Source organism: Aquila chrysaetos, chromosome 15 (assembly GCF_900496995.4).
Source record: "Aquila chrysaetos chrysaetos chromosome 15, bAquChr1.4, whole genome shotgun sequence".
NCBI classification, from domain to species: Eukaryota; Metazoa; Chordata; class Aves; order Accipitriformes; family Accipitridae; genus Aquila; species Aquila chrysaetos.
In genome coordinates this window covers 8459570-8474935 of record NC_044018.1, presented here as the reverse complement: position 1 = coordinate 8474935, position 15366 = coordinate 8459570, and the positions used below count along the sequence as shown (strand labels likewise).

At 39.9% G+C, this 15366-nt stretch overlaps 1 protein-coding gene across 3 annotated transcripts in view; it reads left to right on the top strand.

Moving 5' to 3' along the window:
• KLHL29 (kelch like family member 29) overlaps positions 1-15366 on the top strand; it is a 410116-nt gene that overhangs the window by 148521 nt on the left and 246229 nt on the right. For all 3 annotated transcript variants that reach the window (XM_030037612.2, XM_030037613.2, XM_030037610.2), the window contains one exon: positions 8076-8381. In XM_030037612.2, the coding sequence (XP_029893472.1) occupies positions 8121-8381 (261 nt within the window). In that variant the 5' untranslated portion in view covers positions 8076-8120. The remainder of the gene's footprint in view (positions 1-8075; positions 8382-15366) is intronic.

The window sequence follows — 15366 nt, the reverse complement described above, 5'->3', positions numbered from 1 at the left end:
TTTGTGAGATTTAATTTGTGACATTTGGCAACACTGACAGTAGCTTATTCTACATTTCTGCTTTATTAACTATGAAGTCTTAGGCGAGATTAGGTATGTCAGGTGCTGGCAACCACTTAATGCATTTTGAGAAGATGGCCCATTTCCCCAGAAGAAATCCAGTCATGTCCCTGGGTTCCCTCCTCTACCTCTCCCCGCCAGGCACCTTTGGACCCTGGCCACCAGTTGACGTTCAGCCAGCCCCTGTGCCGGCAGTCGGGGTGCTGGCCACAGGCTCTGCCGTGTGAGTCTTTTTGCTCAAACCCTCCACAAACTGCCCTTTAACATAGCAGCTTTTGGCATTTGGTTTTCTTTTGTTTGCTTTTCATGCTAATGAGATAATTTAATTAGGGAAGTCAATGTTTTGGGCAGTGTTTTGCAAGCAGGAGTGTTACAGAGAAACATTATGTTTTTCTCTCTCCCCATTTTTAACAAGGCTGGGTTCCAGATAGTGCCGGCTACCCGGGACTCTGTTGAGACATCTGAGAAAGTTATTATGCCTTTGTGTAAAGTTCTGGTGGATTTTCATTTAGAAAACTGCTGTGCAAATTTCCAGTTGTGTTGCTGCAGAAGGACCTTGGAAAGCCCAAGAATCTGCAGCAAATGGCAGCTAGAATTGATTTTTGGGAAGGTTTTGGGAAGGGAGGGTGGTGAGGGTCGAGTTCTGCTCTGAGGTTTTGGGGGGGGGGGGGGGGGTTGCAACGCACCAAGGGAGAGAACCAGATCAAGTGGGAGATCTTTCCAATAAAAGCCTGAAGAGAGAGGAATGGAGTTAGGATTTTTCTCCAGATATGTTTCCCAAACCAGTATATTTTGACATATTTTCTATCAGTTTATAATTGACAATAAGTGCATCTGAGGATGTGGATGAAGGCCTTTCAAAACAGTCCAAGACGCTTGCATGATGGGGGGCTTCCCCAGTAGGAAACCCCTGCACCTGATGTAGACCCCATAACTTTGTGTGTGTCTAAATTTGGCATGCAGCAGGCTTCAAGGTGGGACTGGTCTTCATCTTCTGTTCCAACAGTGTGAGCAGCATGACAACAGACACCTCTGGACCTCTGTGAATTTTTCTCACCCTACCAGTGCTCATGATCAGTGAATTGCAGATGTGTTATCTACTCCACTCAGGTTGTAAAGGAATTAGCATTTGAACGCAAATGATGAAATACAGGAAATTATCATATTGAAGATAAATTTCCAGGAAGCTTAGTAATAAAACATACACATACAGATATTTTAGTAACCCCTTATTTAGGAAGATCATATTCTCCCAACTTGGAGAGAAAGAAACCAGACTGGTTAAGGTATGGTTTCACTCTCATTGTGGTTGGTTCTTTTTTCAGTTGGGTAGTCTAGTTTATTTTTTTAGTTATCTAAAGAGAAGCTTTCCATATCCATCTTAAGTACTCAGAAATAGTAAGTGGACACACTTTTGTACAGTATTTCGAGACAGAGAAGAAAAAGTCTCATTTGTGCTTCTTGCATAGCATAGAACTCTATCCTGAGAAGACACTGTTGTGTTGCTGCTCTGATTTTTATTTTTTTTTTTATGTCCCAAAGCATTGCCTCCTCCAGCATATATTTGGAAAATTAAATCCTATATAATCTCTTAAATCTACTGCTCCTTTATCACTTACAGGGTTAGGATTTGGGCTTTTTTTTCTTCTTTTTTTTTTTTTTTTTTGAAGATCTGATTGTAGGAAAGCAGCTCAAGTCTCTCTGCCTTGTCTTGGATTTTACAAGGGCTTTACAACTGTTTACAAGACTAAATCAGGGGTTTACAAAAGTAGACCTTGCTTGATAATAAAGTTGTTTCCTTGCCCCTCAAATATTTCTGGGTCTTATCTTTCTACACAGCTGCTTGTAGTTCAGCTTTACAGAATCTCTTGATTGGATTCCTACTGCCTTCATCTAACAAAGAAGTCTTTCAATGAAGTCACCCAAATGGAAAAAAAGAAGTTAAGTAAAAATTGTGAAAATGGATTAGTCAGATCCATGTAGGCTTACAACAGTGATTCCATATGTGTCTAAGAAAGTCTTTGTGGGTTATAAATAATGTTGAGCGCGAATAAAACATTTAGTTTGTCACACTTCTGAAGTGAAGAGTAGCTCCTGAAGCTGCCAGTTCTACTTGTACCCTAATTTATTTGTAAGATTTTCTTAAAGACATATTTACATGTGTGTAATATGTGTGCATGTGACCTTACTATTGAGTTATATCCAGAATTTATGGTAACATTGATATATTTCGGTGTGATTTCGGTGCCATATGCATAAAATACGTCTTTAGTCCTGTGCCTCAGGAAAAGGTTGTTGTGTCGGTATGCTCTGATAAAACTGCATCCAGTAACATTTTCCCTGCAGCGTATATCTGAAATCATTCAAGCTTAGGTACTTAGACATCTTCTTCTTTATCAGTTACAGTTCTTCATGCTAGATCAGATTGCAGCAAATCTCTCTCTTCTTCCTCATCTTTTTTTTGTGTGGATCTCATAAAATACTTAGGCTTTACATGCACTTAACTGCTTTTGAAGCTCTCTAATAGGCTATTTTATCTGTGCTTCCGTTCACCCAGTCTGAAAACACGTACGGCTATTTAGCTGCTTATTTTAATGTTTCAGACTCTGTCTTTCTTCTTTTTTTCCGTTTCCCTAATGACCGTGTATCTGCTTCCGTTGCTCTGTTTCCCAACCTCTCTTGCCTATCGTATTTCTCTAATGTTATTATTTAAAAGGTAAATTTAGAAACAAATGCTTACCCAGGAAAAATTTAAATTAAAAGGTTGACCTTTATTTTTGAAGTCACTTAATGAAGTTGACTAATAGTCTAAGAAATCTGATTCTCTAGCTTCAGACTGGCTGAAAGCCTGTTTTTCCTTATATTTATATCGGTGAGGACAGGTGTTTTAAGGAGACCTTGACTAGATAAGCAGGGAGAGCAGGGAAAAAAGCTGCTCTAAGGCTCAAGCTGGACTGTCATTTAGAGGAACATGAATAGGAAACATTTTTTCTGCAGAACAGTGAGTGCTTTAGGCTTGGGGGAAGAAGGGCTGTGTTTAAATGTATCAGGCATAAAATGAAATGTTAATCACTTAAGTTTAATAAATCTGCAGCAATGATCTGTTTGAACCTGGTAAGAGGCCTGTAGTTAGCACGCTGCTATCTCAAATGCCTCTGGTCTTTTTCTTGCCTCTGTGTATGTGCGTGGAAACTGTGGAAACAAGGAACAAATGAGCTTGCATAAGAGATGTGGTGAAAAATGAGTACCAGGAGGAAGGTGGTTTTAAACTAAGAAGGTAGGAGGATTTCCAAATGGCCAAAGTGTTTTGGGTAAATTTGGAGTCTGGATGTAGTCATTTGTGTTAGGTGCCCCACCTTTTATTCCCAAAGACACTCACAGTTTGCAGAAAAACTTTCTCAAATGTTATTGTTGAGCAAGATGTTTATATGAGACATTTCTAAACCTCGTCGTCATAGAAAAAGTTATTTTCTGTAGCAGGGGTACTCTCACATTTTACTTTCCCTCAAGATCAATAGATTTAACATAATTTCTTTTTATGGTCTTTCTCACCTGCTGCCTTGCATATTTTGGCCTTGGAGGGCTAGGAGAGATGCCTGTCACATTCCTCAGAAGGGCATTCAGTATTGTTTCATTACTCTATTACCCTTCCCTGTTCTGCCCTCCCAAGCCCATCTTGCTGTGAAAGTAAATCATGGAGGAAAGGGTCAGGTGCATGTATAATCCTCATGCCTGGCTCCAGAGTACTTTGCATAACCCTTCTCTGAAACCAAGAGGGCTGTCTATGTTTTGGCATGATTTTTGCAATGCATACACAGCGATGCAGTCTTTGGGGACTGAGATAGGCATTTTGTTTGCTTTGCCATATCACTAAATCTCATTTCAGATTTGTCATGGGACTTTTTATTTTCCTCTGGTTGCTCGATCTCTCTTCTTTAGCTTATAGCCTTTTCCACAGCTCTCCCATAATACCAATTTGATCTCCTTTTTGCTTTGAATTTATCAGTTCATCCAGTAACAACTATGGGTTTCTCTCTCTTCTCTCTCTTTAGTAGGGTGGGGTTTTTTTCCCTCTAGGAGAGTTTTTGTTCCTTTTGGCTGCACAATAAAATCCTTTGATTCTATGTGACAAACAGGAACACACGTTTCCTTTCTAGTCAAGATTAAAGACACCTGGCTACTCCAGTGATTACGTCTTGAGTAGAGAGCAGGGGAAGGCCTGTCTCATTGACTTTACCACCTTCACAAGATAGTGTGTCAGCTGAATTAGCTGTACAGAGTGATTTTCAGCAGTAACAGCATGCAATATGCCTCCTCATGGACTTCTGTTCTGAGATACACAAATCTTACCTTCTTTCTATTGCTGGCTATGTCTACATTGTAGTTTTATGGCTCTGGTGTAGGGTAGATGTATCTGAGATAGCTTTAAGCTTACCTGCTCAAGAACTGACTTCTGGACACAGCGGCGGGGAGCTTCATGCTAGCTGAAAATTCGGCCCCAAAACTGAGGTTGATAGATCTATAATTAGCCAAGGCTTAGCAGGGATGGTGACTTCAGTGCAGACAGCGCCAGGAGTTCCCCAAGTCTGAAGAACGAGGTAAAAACCTTTCTTTTCCTTAGTGGTGTTTAGAGGGAACTAAAGCTATTTAGGAGAAAAATACATGTATATGGATGTTGAGGAAAACTTCCCTTAAAAAGGGAAAACATATAAATTATCTGTAGGTATTGATATTGGCATTTGTAAGTATTAGGTATTGACCTTTCTCTTTCTCCCTGTCTCCCCAAAAGAAAGGGTTTTTTTTTGTTTAATCTTAAAAAAAAAAAAAAAATCCAGAAGAATCCATGTCTGGAAAATTTCAACCTAAAACTGAGTGTTTTGGAACTGGGAACAGCTGGGTTAGGATGGAAATGCTCACATACCTTTGATTACAGTGACTGCTGTCCTCCTTGCTGTTCGTGTGTGGTTTCCACCAGCCTCTGTCACTGCCGTTTCTCAAGATGGCTTATGCTGCCCTGTGTCAAGTTCTGTGCAGAGGAATGTGATGATTGTGCTTGGCTCGGGACACACTTTGTTGGAGAAGTTTTTCTTATGAGTACAAAATATGTTTAACGCATTATTATTATGGTTATGATCCTTGACAAAAATAGTCTAGACAAAGCATAAACTCTGGATCCAAAAATATATTTAAAAATTAGCTAGCCTGTTCACAAACCACTTCTTACCTCACCCAGCAGCTATTTATGAGAACATTTTATATTCTTTCTAATTCTAAACAATTAATAGCAAGCACTAACAGTTGAATACTCAATTATTAGATAGTTATCCCCTCCGGTTTTTCTGCACATCTTGTTGCTGTCAAGTATCTTTGTACCCAGCCAAAAATGACATGTTGAAACAAGCAGTGTATATTTAATGCAATGCATAGAAAAAAAGTGACGTTCAGCCCTGGCTTTTATTTTTTATTGGAAATACGAAATACAGTAGCTGGACAAAGAAGTAAATTTGCTCGTGAAGAGGGTGGTGGTTTTTAAGTAAACTTCTTAATGTGTGGCTTAGTCACAGGCTTTTTTCCTGCTTGTTATTGACGTAATTGCCTGTCAGTCTCATCTGATAGTAGAATTGCTGGGGGCATGGTGTCTTGGATCGTGTGGCAAAAACTGCTAGCTATTGACTTATGTGCATGTGTGCCTCTGCTCTCTGCTGAATTAAATGTCAGATATACTCAAGTGTGTGGGTGGGTGGGGGATATGTGATTTGGTTCTCTCTAGTTGCCTTGTCAAGAAGTGCACTAATACAGCTAATGGAGATCCTCAAGCTCAGGAGGAGAAGGGCATTCACTTGACAGCCACCATCCAAACAGTCAAAAAAGATAGCTTCATACAGTGGTGGAGACTGTGCAGATTTAAAAAGAAACTTTTCCAAAGGCAAGGAATAATAAAGGATATTTTGAAATTGTAGCTTGCAGTCTACAGTCTCCCTTTTTGCCTGGCTTTGCAAAAGGTTTATAAAGCAAAAGGAAGGGGGTTTATACCTGTGGAATTTCTAACCTTTAAAGATGCTCTCTTTAGGTACTGATTTTATTCTGAGATAGTTGCCACTAGAGGAGAAACTTGCTTTCTTTACCTCTACTAAAACAAAAGTTTCTGTTTTCACTACAGCATCTTTCACAGCACTTGTGTCTCTGGTTTTTGCTGTGTTCTGTGTATAGCCGTCATTTCCACATGGTCCTCTAGAAAATGTGAAATGAGCTTTCTGAATTAAAGTATCAGATAGCCACAAAACTACAAGAAAGAAGAATCTAAGTAAATATCAGTGAATCCTCAACCTTCAAGTCAAATCTTGCATCAAATCCTACCGGAGAAAAAATAGCTGGCTCTGTTGGATTAAGAGGAATGTTAATTTTGTAGTCAATATCTAAAACGTTGCTGTGTGGTCCCCAATATACACTGTCACTGGAGGTGCTCACTCCTGCAGAGGGGCAACATAACCATCACAAATGCAGCTTCTTGGAAGATTTGCCTTTTGTTGAAGATAATGATTGTGGGAGGGATTTGCTTTTTTAATACACATTTATATTACTGAATTTTTGATTGAGGAAGAGTTTTCTTCTCGAGCTAGTAGCTCTCTCGTGAACCAGCTGAACCTTTAATTATTTAGTCATAATAGTTGGGTTTGTTTGCCTTTTTTTTAAATTTCTACCAGGTGAATAACTAACATTGTTGATAGGCACACTGTTTTATACCACTTCTAAGTTATATCCCTCTTAGAGTAGTTTCTTCTCTTTAAGCTTCTGGGTGACTTTGGTTCCAGCTCCCTCCTGAGCCATTATAAGCAGATGCTTTTATTGTCCATTTTTGTATCTAAGAATTTGTGAAACAAAATTACTTTGACTGACCTGATGTTATTATTACAAAGAACTTACTGGATCGTGTGATGCAAATAAAATAAATCAGATGCTGCAGTGACCTAGATACTTATTATTTATTTATGGGAATAAGTATATTTAGCATTTATTTATATTGTTCTTCAATTCCAAATTCTGTAAACTTTCACTTACTCTGAACACTGCTGGGAAAATAGCAATTGCCACCATTCTGCAGGTTAGGAGACCTTGGCAGGAAGACATAAGTAACTGCTCTAGGCTACGTAACATATAATTATCAGAACTAGGATTAGATGTTGGGAGTCTCAACTCCCAGCATTGTGTTCAGAAGCCTTGCTCCTGGCAGATAAAATCTATGGATAATAAAGACTGAGGAGGTAAGTAATGATAAGGGTGGGATGATCATACAAAGCGACTAGGTCATTCTATCATCTTAGGTATATTAAGTGTTTTAAGTCTAGCCAGAAGCACGGGGGGAGACAAGACATGTTGGCCTGCCTTGGAGAGCAGCCATGCTGCAGAGAGCTCAGGCATCATAGGGTGAAGCATTCCTGTAGGAGCTTCCAGTGAGGAGGTCCAGCAAAAAGGAGGGGAGGGGGCTATGTAAAGCAATATTTGGCTTTGAAAATAGAGAAGTAATAGATAGATTTAGCAGGCAGATTTTTCTGCCTCTGATGTTTAGGGTTAATATTTGGTCATGCATCAGGTGCAGAAAAGAGCTACAGAAATGATCTGAAGGCTACTGAGAAAACTCCCAAGATGGAGCTGTTGTAAACTCTCCTGCTCTCAGGAGATCTGAATGATGATTTTCTTCTAACTCAGCTTTTCATGATCTGTGTGCTGTTGCTTGTTATCCTGCTGGAGAGCTTGGGCAGATGGTGTTTCCTCAGGTCTGAGGGATTGGTCTCTCCACCACATGCTTGTAGTTATCCAAACTCTCTCATTTGTGTTCTAGATTAACATTTACTACAACATCGCTCTTTTCCTCTGGACGTTTAACTGGGAAAAGGGGAGAAACAGTGCTCTCCTAAAGCAGGGGAGGCATGGCAGGGACTTGCCCTGGTGATTATAGAGTACAATTGCTGTGCTGGGACCTTATTCCTAACACCTCTTTCATTTTAATCTTTAAGGCAAGCTCTCGAGTTCCCTTTGAGAAGAAGCTGCCCTCCATCGAGATGTCACGGCACCACAGCCGGTTTGAAAGAGATTATCGGGCTGGGTGGGATCGCCGGGACTGGAGCTCCAACGGCAATCACGTCAGCAGCACCAACTGCAGCAGTGCTGCGAGCACCAACAGCAACAACCGCCCCGGGCTGCTGCCCCTGCCCATCGTCCCCTCCCGGCTCCCCACCCCGGCCACTGCTGCTTGCACCACCGTCAACAGCGATGTGATCACGAGCCTGGTGGCCAACTCGTCTCCAGCTTCAACTACCAAAGTAAGAATTTAGCTTTTTTTTTCTGGGGTTGATGTGCTGAAGGGATGTTAGAGACGGAGCTTCCTCTGTCCCTTTGCAAAATCTGAGTTCATGGTGTAGCCAAGAGGAGGAAAGAAAAATCTCTGTGGGCAGTCTATGTCTTTTTTATTCTTTTGTGTGTTGTGCATACACTAGAGTAGGTCTTTCTTGCTCCAAGACTGAGGGCTCCCATGCTTCTGAGAGGCCCAAGCAGAGCAAATGCTTCTTTCCTTTCAGCACTGCCTAAATTTGGGCTTTGCGCTGCTTTCCCTGGGACATGTGGTTCCCGCTTTTGCTTTTGGGAATGCTCGTCTTGTCTGATGAGCAAGGCAGAGCTGTGGTTGACAACAAGTGGATGTGGTTTTCATCCAGAGGGAGTGGAAAGTGACTAAAGGGCATAATTTTGACTGAACGGTGTTTTTTCTTCTCTTTAGTTGGTACTTTCCTGTAAGGGTCTCATAGCCTCTTTCTTAGTGCAGACTGGAGTGTAACAGTGGGACTTCTATAACCAGGCTCTCTCATTTGTACAGAAATGCACACTAAGGAGTAAGAAAATGTTAAGTGACAAAGAATTGAAATCACTAGTAAACTATTGGGCTTTTTTGTTCTAATATATAATTGGAGGGAAGAGGGTGACTTTTCCTTTTTTTTGAAAAACATTTAGCTCTCAAATCTGCAGAGTACAAGTTGTTATTCCAGTAGAAAGTTGGGGTTTCTTTCTGCATGCAAATTCAGGTAGAACAGCTGGGGAATAGAAAACCCTGGCAAATTGTAAAGGTGACCACAGCATTAGCAAAGTGAGCCAGAAGCACTGCTGGTTTTCTTTTTATGATATTTAACATTTTCTTTCAACTTGGTTTCATTTTAATAACTGCAAGTGCCAAATACAGCAGACGCAGACAGAGGGAAAGGAGACAATAAAGTTATTTAAAGTAAGCCAAGAGCAAGCTGAAATTTTACTGCAGTACCATTATTATATTGATTTTTTTTTTCACGCTGTAGAAAAACAAGGTCAGTGCTGCAGAAGGAAACATTAGGCCGAAGTTTACAGTGTGATTGGTTTTAAAAATTTTCCATGGAATCTTCAAATTATTTTCATTTGAAGGAAGCCAATCAGATTGTGATCAAAACATATTTAGAGTTCTCCAGATGCTATCCACAGATAGATGCATTTCAATCATGCTTTGTCTGGAGAAGATTGAGGCAATTTCGGAGCCAAAGCAGTCGTTTCATTTATCATGACCTTTGTTCCTGGGTCTACTTAGAGTCCAACAATTGTCTGGAGCTGATCAACCCTTCTCCCAGATGTTCAAAACCATTTTGAAGCATAGCAGTGCCAGTAAACCATGTGTTTATTGGGGGAGAGGAGGCAGGAACAGCAAGTTAAATGCCTTTTGATCATATGCTCAATGTGAACTGTCTTCTAAATTACGTTATTAGACAATTTTCTGATGACTTTCATTAGTAAGAATGTTTTGGCATGAATAGATCAAAAGCAATAAATATACTAGAATGGAGGTAACATGGGACACTTTTTATTCTGAGAACTGTTAATCAGCTGTGTAATCTCCCATAAAATAAATGTGTAAAAATGCGTACAGTCTTTGCCCCAGCCTCTTCTGCCAAGAATCAGCTAAACAGCTCTAAAAATTCAAAACTGCATGTGCTAAAGAAGAAAAAACTTTGAGAAAGAAGTGAGGTGGGTAGGATGAACAGAGATGTAAAGGTATGGTGCCTAGCAAGCTTCCAACTAATGATGTGAAACGATGTCAGAAAAAAACATCAGGTACTCATACATACTCATGTTCACCCTGCCTGACTCTGTCTCTCTCCTTCACACACAGCAGATTTACACTTGTGGTTAGCAATGTAACCAGCCAGTGCCTTTCCCTTGTAGAATCCAGCTAATGGTTAGGCATAAAAAATTAAATCCGTATAATGAGGAAATCACAACTCGGAAGAATTATGTGGTTGCTTGGTTTATTTTACAAAACAGGAATGTGCTGCGTTGCCTTGAGCTGTGGAGAGTTCACAGTCTACCCTCTGCAGCCTTTTTGTGAGCATGTTTATGGGGTACCAGCTCATGGGGGCAGGTGTCATCTTAAGCTGAATTTGTTAGTTCTGTTTCGTGGTCGGGAGCAGGATGTTTGATTGCTTAGCTGCCCTTCTGTAGTCTGAACCTTCCCCAACATTATGGCAGATGTCACTAAACTCAGTGGGAAGGGGGTGCCCCACACCAGAGGGGACATGGTGAATAAAGAAAGTATCATGGTGTTAATGGAGCAAGAAGATTGAGAACCTGATTCTCCTTGTCTCTTTGTCCAAGGATATGGGTACAGCCAGCAATGTTCCTCCAGGCTGAGGACAGAAAGGACTCTGTGTATCATGCAGTTACCAGTTTTGACTTTAGCATATCTTCCTGAGCTGGTTTGAAGATCTGAAAGCATAGGGGCCAACTGTCCATCTCCCTTAATTTTGTGTTCCTACTAATTAATTATCCTCCCAGTTAAAAGTTTGTTTCATTTTTTTTTATAAACCATTTAGTCTGTCTTCAAACTTTTGGTCCTTGATTCCTCTAGCTTCCTGCTGTTGACCAGTTTTAGTAGCCTCCAAATAACCGTGTATCTTTTGCATCCCCTCCATTCTTCATTTGCCTTTGAAAATATAGGTACCAAAACCATATGCATCCTTTCAGCATCAGACTCACCATTCCCTTGCATGGCAATAAAACTGCTCCCTTCCTCTGATCCCATGTCTGCACAGCTAATAATTGCTCAAGAGTTTCTCGCCAAAGTGCTAAGTCAATAGTTATTAAAAATACATATACATGCCATCATCCTCCATTACGTGTTATCAGAGTCATAATCTTGTCAAAGACTGAAATGAAGTCTGTTTGACAAGATGTCTTCTGGATACCAGTATTGGCAGACATTGGTCAGATTCATGTCCTTCAGCTCCCGATTAACAGAATCCTAAAGTGACAAATTTGAAATAGAGGGAAAAACTTCTTTTCTCTCTGACATGTAACTGGACCGTGAAACTTCCTGTGTTGGTGATGGAATTGGTCAGGGAATTCATAGATAAATGGTTTTAAGGACCACTAGACTATCTAATCTGGCTGAACTGTTTGGTCTTTAAATTATTATGTAAATCTATGTAAGATTAAAGACTTCACCCCGAGTTATGTCATGTGAACGGAAAAAGCATTGGGAGAGAAAAAATTGATCAAATTAACTGTTAGAGAGAGGTAAAACCATCTTCATAGGGAAGCTTAAGATATGTAACACCACCTATGAGGGGTTTGGGTTTGGTCTGTGTTTTTATGCTTCTGGAAGAGCTTTTTACATGTTTCTGTGGAGGGCTTTAGAAGGATTTTATTACTAATTATTAATGTGTAGGAGAACTTTAGAACTAATTATACTTTGCAGACCTTTGAAATTTATTCTCAAAGCGTACCTGTAACCTTCTTACCACAGATGCTTTGGTACAAATCACACTTAGTGGATCTGCCACATTTAAGTGGTTACGGATGTTTGGTCTGAGTTATTTAAACAAAAAAGCTGTATTTTTCTGAGCTTTATTTTTTGCTGAACAAAATGATGATGATACTTTGCACTGCTATAACCCATTTCATTGGAGGCTGCCAGAAGACATCAGAAAAACTATTTAAACCTCAACAACCTGTGAGAAATGGTTTAATGTTGCACTCCCAGTATGCCAACAGGGAAACTGAGGCACTCGGAGGTAATGATTATTGGTTTTTCTGCTCATTCTGTGCCACTGTGAGCAGAGTTCCAGCTTTTTTACTCAATTTGGCTTTTCTACCCTGGTGCTGTATCCAAAGTGTTGGACCACAGACCAGCACGCAGAGTCAGCGTAGTTTGAAGAGATGAGTCCTTTGCTGGAGATACTTCCTCAACCCCTTGAATGCCTGAAGTAGTCGATAGGAGAGTGCAATTCCTACCATTAAACTTCTGCATTGGGATCAATTTGTCACACTCTGAGCCCAGTCATGTATGATGATTGAGCTCAGGTTTGGGTTTGTCCGTGTGCAGTGGGGTTTTGTTTTTTTTTTTCCTGCAGTGAGGTTATTTGTTGATAGAAGGAAGCTATCAAAGAAATCCATATAAGACTGCAGCACTGCTTAAGATATTGGCAACAAAACAGTCTAAAATTCATTTAAGGATGCTGCACACCATTCCAGCTATGTTTTCTGTTCATCTCAGCAGCACGTTCATTCTTTGTTGCTTTTCCGAATTACTTTGCGAGTTACTTGTACAATTTTCTCCATCAAAGCTCCTGTATCACAGCTTCAATTTAGAAGTGTTGTCATGGGCTGTAATTTGAAATTTTATTACCAAGAGATTTTTTGGTTATAGAACATTTACTTTTATCATCTCTATATTATTTTTAAATGCCTGAAAAGATTGATACATCAACAGAATCTGTGCAACACCAAGCGAGATCTAAATTTTTTTTCAACCTTCATTTTAAAAACCCTTTGCTTGGAACATAAATTGATTCTTAAGCCCCCCCCCCCCCCCCCCCCCCCTTAATGATTTGTTATTCTCAAGGTTAAACCTCTGACAAATTTTATAAAAATGCCAGTCTTCAGTTTTGATAAGATTTTCTCTAGTTGAGCTCAGGGATAACTGTATAGTTTTAAGTCTTTAAATAACATAACTGAGATGTAATCCTGGCCTCCTGTATTTACAATACTCCCATAGCATTTAAGACTGTGTGTTGTTGCTACTGTAGTTTTTATCCCTCTGTGGTTAGCCACAGTTATGATGTGGGAGAGAAGACAGAGATGGTAAAGCATTTGTTAACCCCTCTGGAAAGTCAGGCAACGTTTGCAGGGGAAAAAAATCTCCCCCACTGTCTTTGTCTCTGTGCATCACTGCAACTAAATAGCGTTAAAAAGATGTGTGGGGAGGGAAGAAAATTCTTATGTTAAAGGAAAAACAAGTCAGTATGGCTGAGGAATGTACAGTGAAAAGGAATAAAGTGGAACAGCACAGAAGTAAAACGTTATATGCTTCTTTCCTTTATGGTCAAAAAAAATTTAGTTCCCTCAACAGCAGTCTGTCATATGCAGATGATTTGCTGTACATTGCAGAATTTGTGTTGTCTGTTCTCTTTCGCTTTGGAGGTGATGATTTGCTAAGCTGGTGTATGGCTTCCACAAATATTTAAAATATTGATTAAGCAGAGGAAAAATAAACACGAATTGTTTTTCAAGTTACGCCTTATGTTGTACATGACTAATTACATACAACAATTTGCTCTGCAACGGTAACTGAAATTTATGTACTCTTTTTATTATAAAACATAAGAGGCTTGCATAAAGAGAGAGATTATAAATATTGGAATACAACAGTTGCTAGAAAACAGTCAAAACATGCAGTGATGAAGTATATAGGATTTGCTCTTCAGCTTCTCTGTGCAAAGCTACTCTTCCATTCCCCTGAGGGTTTGTATTGATAGTTGGCATATTTTTGTCAGCATTTCAGATAGTAGCCTGTCAATTCTTTCATCTGGACGCAATATAGGAGTCCAGCCCAAGTACAATAACAGCAAGAGCTGTGTTAAAGATTCTCCTGATTCTTTTGGCAAATTACTGTGATGGTAAGTAAGGCTTCAGTTGCTGGATGTCAAATAGTGCAACTGATTTTTTTCCAGGAGCCTATTTTTACCTATGGATACCTTTTTAAAATAGAGTAATGTCCAGTTTCGTTGGTAAATGAGATGCAAGCCCGTTCTCACCTATGCAGACTTGTGGTGCTTTTGACACTCTAATTATGGCGGACTATTACATGAATGTATAGGAAATCAGAGCAATGCCCAGAGTACGTAACACTTGAGGGTTTGTAACAGAAGACAAGGACAGGTTTTCCCTGGCACCCAAGTCACATTCTCCTGGTTTTCTAGGTTTGAAAGTTCAATAAGCTTTGCACAATTTACCTTTTGAGGTGACACACTATTTAACTGGAGTGCAGCTTCCAGACTGTGTCTTCTGTGAGCAGTTTGCAAGCAAGGAAAGACAGCCAAAGTGTATTACATTGGCGATGACGTGCCATCACACCAGCTCAGCTAGGGTGAAAGCGGCAGAGTGCACCATAAAAAAATATCATTATAGTATCCTCCTGGTGTCCTCAAATAATGTTGAGAGCTGCTTTTTAAGGAATGGGCAGAGCTTGTACCAGGAATGAGAGGAGGAAACACAGAGATTTGAGATTTGATCATTGACTCCCAGGAGACTTTATTTCTTTTTGCTAGTTACAAATCGACCAAAAATCTTTGTAAATTGAACTCAGCAATGACTTTTGCTGAAGTAATCACATTAAGCTACTATGAAAAAGTTACAACTCCTGGGAGGTAATTGTGCCACCAAGGGACAAGAGAGCAAAGTGAGATCAGTGGTGGGTTCCAAAACTGACATGTTGAATGCCTTGAAGAAGAGGAACCAATTCTTCCCTTTGAACAAACTGGAGAGACACCTTGGGCATTTTTCAGGCTCCTCTGTAGAAGGCTATTCTTTATGATCTGTGGCCCTAGAGAGGGCTTGAATTGTGCTGATGATCTGTCACTTCCTCTTACCACCTTATTTTAGTATTTTTTCTCAGATGTATTTTTATATATTTTTAATAGTGTAGAAATTGCAACATATAAAATGTGGTTTTAGTTTGTCAACTTTTGCAGATACTTTATTGGGCTGAAATTGGTCTGAAAGCCCTGGCATGCTAATTAATCTGTAAAGTCAAAAAAAGCTGCTTGCATTTTTTGACTTGCAATGTGTTTATCATCTGTTGAAAGAGCTAAGAGGTCTGGCCAGTTTCTAGGCCCAGTTCCATTTGAAGATGAAAGGCAGCATTTTTGAAGCACTAATTGACATAGCCAAGTACTTACAAGGTCACAAACATGACAGCTTTGGATAGAGAAAAAGGAGTATTTCTAGGCTTTGGCA